The sequence below is a fragment of the Salminus brasiliensis genome, chromosome 4 (genome assembly GCF_030463535.1).
Source record: "Salminus brasiliensis chromosome 4, fSalBra1.hap2, whole genome shotgun sequence".
NCBI classification, from domain to species: domain Eukaryota; kingdom Metazoa; phylum Chordata; class Actinopteri; order Characiformes; family Bryconidae; genus Salminus; species Salminus brasiliensis.
The window spans coordinates 38,919,973-38,921,874 of record NC_132881.1 but is presented as its reverse complement, the minus strand read 5'-3'; the positions used below and the strand labels follow the sequence as shown (position 1 = coordinate 38,921,874).

The 1,902-nt window shown below is 51.3% G+C and overlaps 2 protein-coding genes across 2 annotated transcripts in view; one reads left to right on the top strand and one right to left on the bottom strand.

Moving 5' to 3' along the window:
- Window positions 1-387: 387 nt before the first annotated feature.
- LOC140554900 (uncharacterized) lies at window positions 388-1,676 on the bottom strand. Its single transcript, XM_072678396.1, has one exon. It carries the CDS (start codon window positions 1,282-1,284, stop codon window positions 778-780), a length of 507 nt encoding a protein of 168 aa, XP_072534497.1. The 5' UTR covers window positions 1,285-1,676; the 3' UTR covers window positions 388-777.
- The window catches only part of supv3l1 (SUV3-like helicase), a 15,931-nt gene continuing 14,832 nt past the window's right edge, over window positions 804-1,902 (top strand). The window contains exon 1 of the mRNA XM_072678395.1: window positions 804-1,902. This exon is cut by the window's right edge and continues 353 nt beyond it. The gene's annotated coding sequence lies outside the window, so the exon portion shown is untranslated.

Genomic DNA, 1,902 nt, shown 5'->3' with positions numbered 1-1,902 from the left:
TGCAGCAAAGGGTGCACAGTAGTGCTGTGAATAGTCATGCCACTGCTATATTTCAGCACTAATGGCGTGGTGTGATACGGGAACCCTACCTAGTGGGTGGGAACTGGAGAAGGAAAATAAGGAAAATAGCCTATCCAATAGGAAAAGAGCTGGGGTGGGGGGGGCATTCCTATTAGACGGTCATCAAATTTGGGCTTGAATAAGTCCCCCGCCCCCTCGTCCTCGTGCTGTAGCACCATTGCCCAGCGCGTGCTTTAACACAACCTAAATCACAGCCAGAAGGGATTGCCAATTAGTTCATTAGGCTGTGTGGAGAGGACCATGATTGGGAACCGCTGCTAAATCCTCCGAATATACCAGTGTGAACAGACTGGTGTGAACAAAGCTGTTTTATTTCTTTTAACAATACAGAGTTAAGAAAGAAAGAAAAAGGCAATACTCTCAATTAGTCCAGGAGATCTGGTGGAGATCTGGTGGAGAGCTGGTGAGGTTCAGCTATAGTCGTATATAGTCTGGGTGTGATGCGCGCGCCTGTCTGATGTCCCTTGGTTGTTTTTTTTTTTTGTTTTTTTTCTCGCATCAACGAAACAGCAGTTTAGTGGTTAGTGAGTGAATTCATAGCTCATTACTGAAACAGTAAAATAATGTTTTTGGTCATATTCACAATTCCCCATTAACGCTCGTCCGCTCTCGCGTGAAACCCGCCCGTGCGCTCCGCACCGCTCCGCACCGCACCGCACCGCACCGCACCGCGCGCGCCACTCAAGAGATGCAAATTCAGTCTCCCTCTGCAAACACTTGAGGCTGGTCCTGCTGCGGGGCTTCAGCGACCACGCAGTCCTCCGAACCGGATTCCTCTGACCAGCCAGCGTCCTCCGCGGTCCAGCCCGGGTGGTCCGGTGGCGGCCACTGGAGGGATGCTGTCGTGTTCTTGGCTTTAATGAAGCCCATCCTACACAAAGTCCGGTACGCGGTGCGCTCTGAGATCACTCTCTGTGTGCCGTTGTTGAACTCGTCTGTGATCTGCTTGGTCGTGGCCCGTATGTTCGCTTGTACGATTTTCGCCATTCTCTTCTGACCACCCTCGTCCACCAGCGGCTTGCGCCCACACGATCTCCGATTAGTGGTCGTCTTTTGCTTCTGGTTCCACTCTCGGAAGACCCTCGAAACGGTGGTCCGTGAAAAGCCCAGGGTGTCCGCCGTTTTCGAGACGCTGCAGCCGGCGCGCCTTGCGCCCACGATCATCCCCCGGTCAAAATCACTGAGGTCACTTTTCTTGCCCATTCCGGCGCTTAATTGAGTCCCAACTAATGATAAAGCCGCCGCTTCTGGTGGGTTTTATACCACACGCTGACGTGTGACTTGTTGGAATGTACAATTTATGTGAAGTGGGTGTCTAATAAAGTGGCACCCTGTGCAGCGTTCACTCCTCTTCTCCATCACTATAAACGACATCGTGGTTGTTGCAAATATTATCTGACCGCATAGCAGTCGAAAAAATAGGGTGAGGCCTTAAAGCAACGCTAAAGTAAGGGTGTCGCATTAAGCAGCGCACTATTTCCCTCCTGGGGAACGACTCCCTGCTCGTATTCTCGAATAACGCGAAACAAACTGCAACCGCGGGGCCGCAGAAATAGCGAACGCACCCCGCAGAGGTCCTCGACTCGGTGCTCTGAAATACTCCGTCCAAATAAACCGGCAACTGCAAGGCTCTGTGCTAAACCTGCAACGTGATTTCGGTACATTCAAGCACACAGGCTGTCAGTACCACCGCTGTCAAATCCTTTTAGAAACGAGTATGTAAAAACATACCTAAACCAGAGAATGTAGCTAGTCATTGTCAGCAGGCACAGACGCAGCCACCAATATATCCGGGTCTTCTCCCACGTGTCCTCCAAGCTG

Bases quoted from the DNA above. Each gene is read 5' to 3' on its own strand.
- LOC140554900 (XM_072678396.1), bottom strand. From the start codon at position 1,284: ATGGGCAAGAAAAGTGACCTCAGTGATTTTGACCGGGGGATGATCGTG.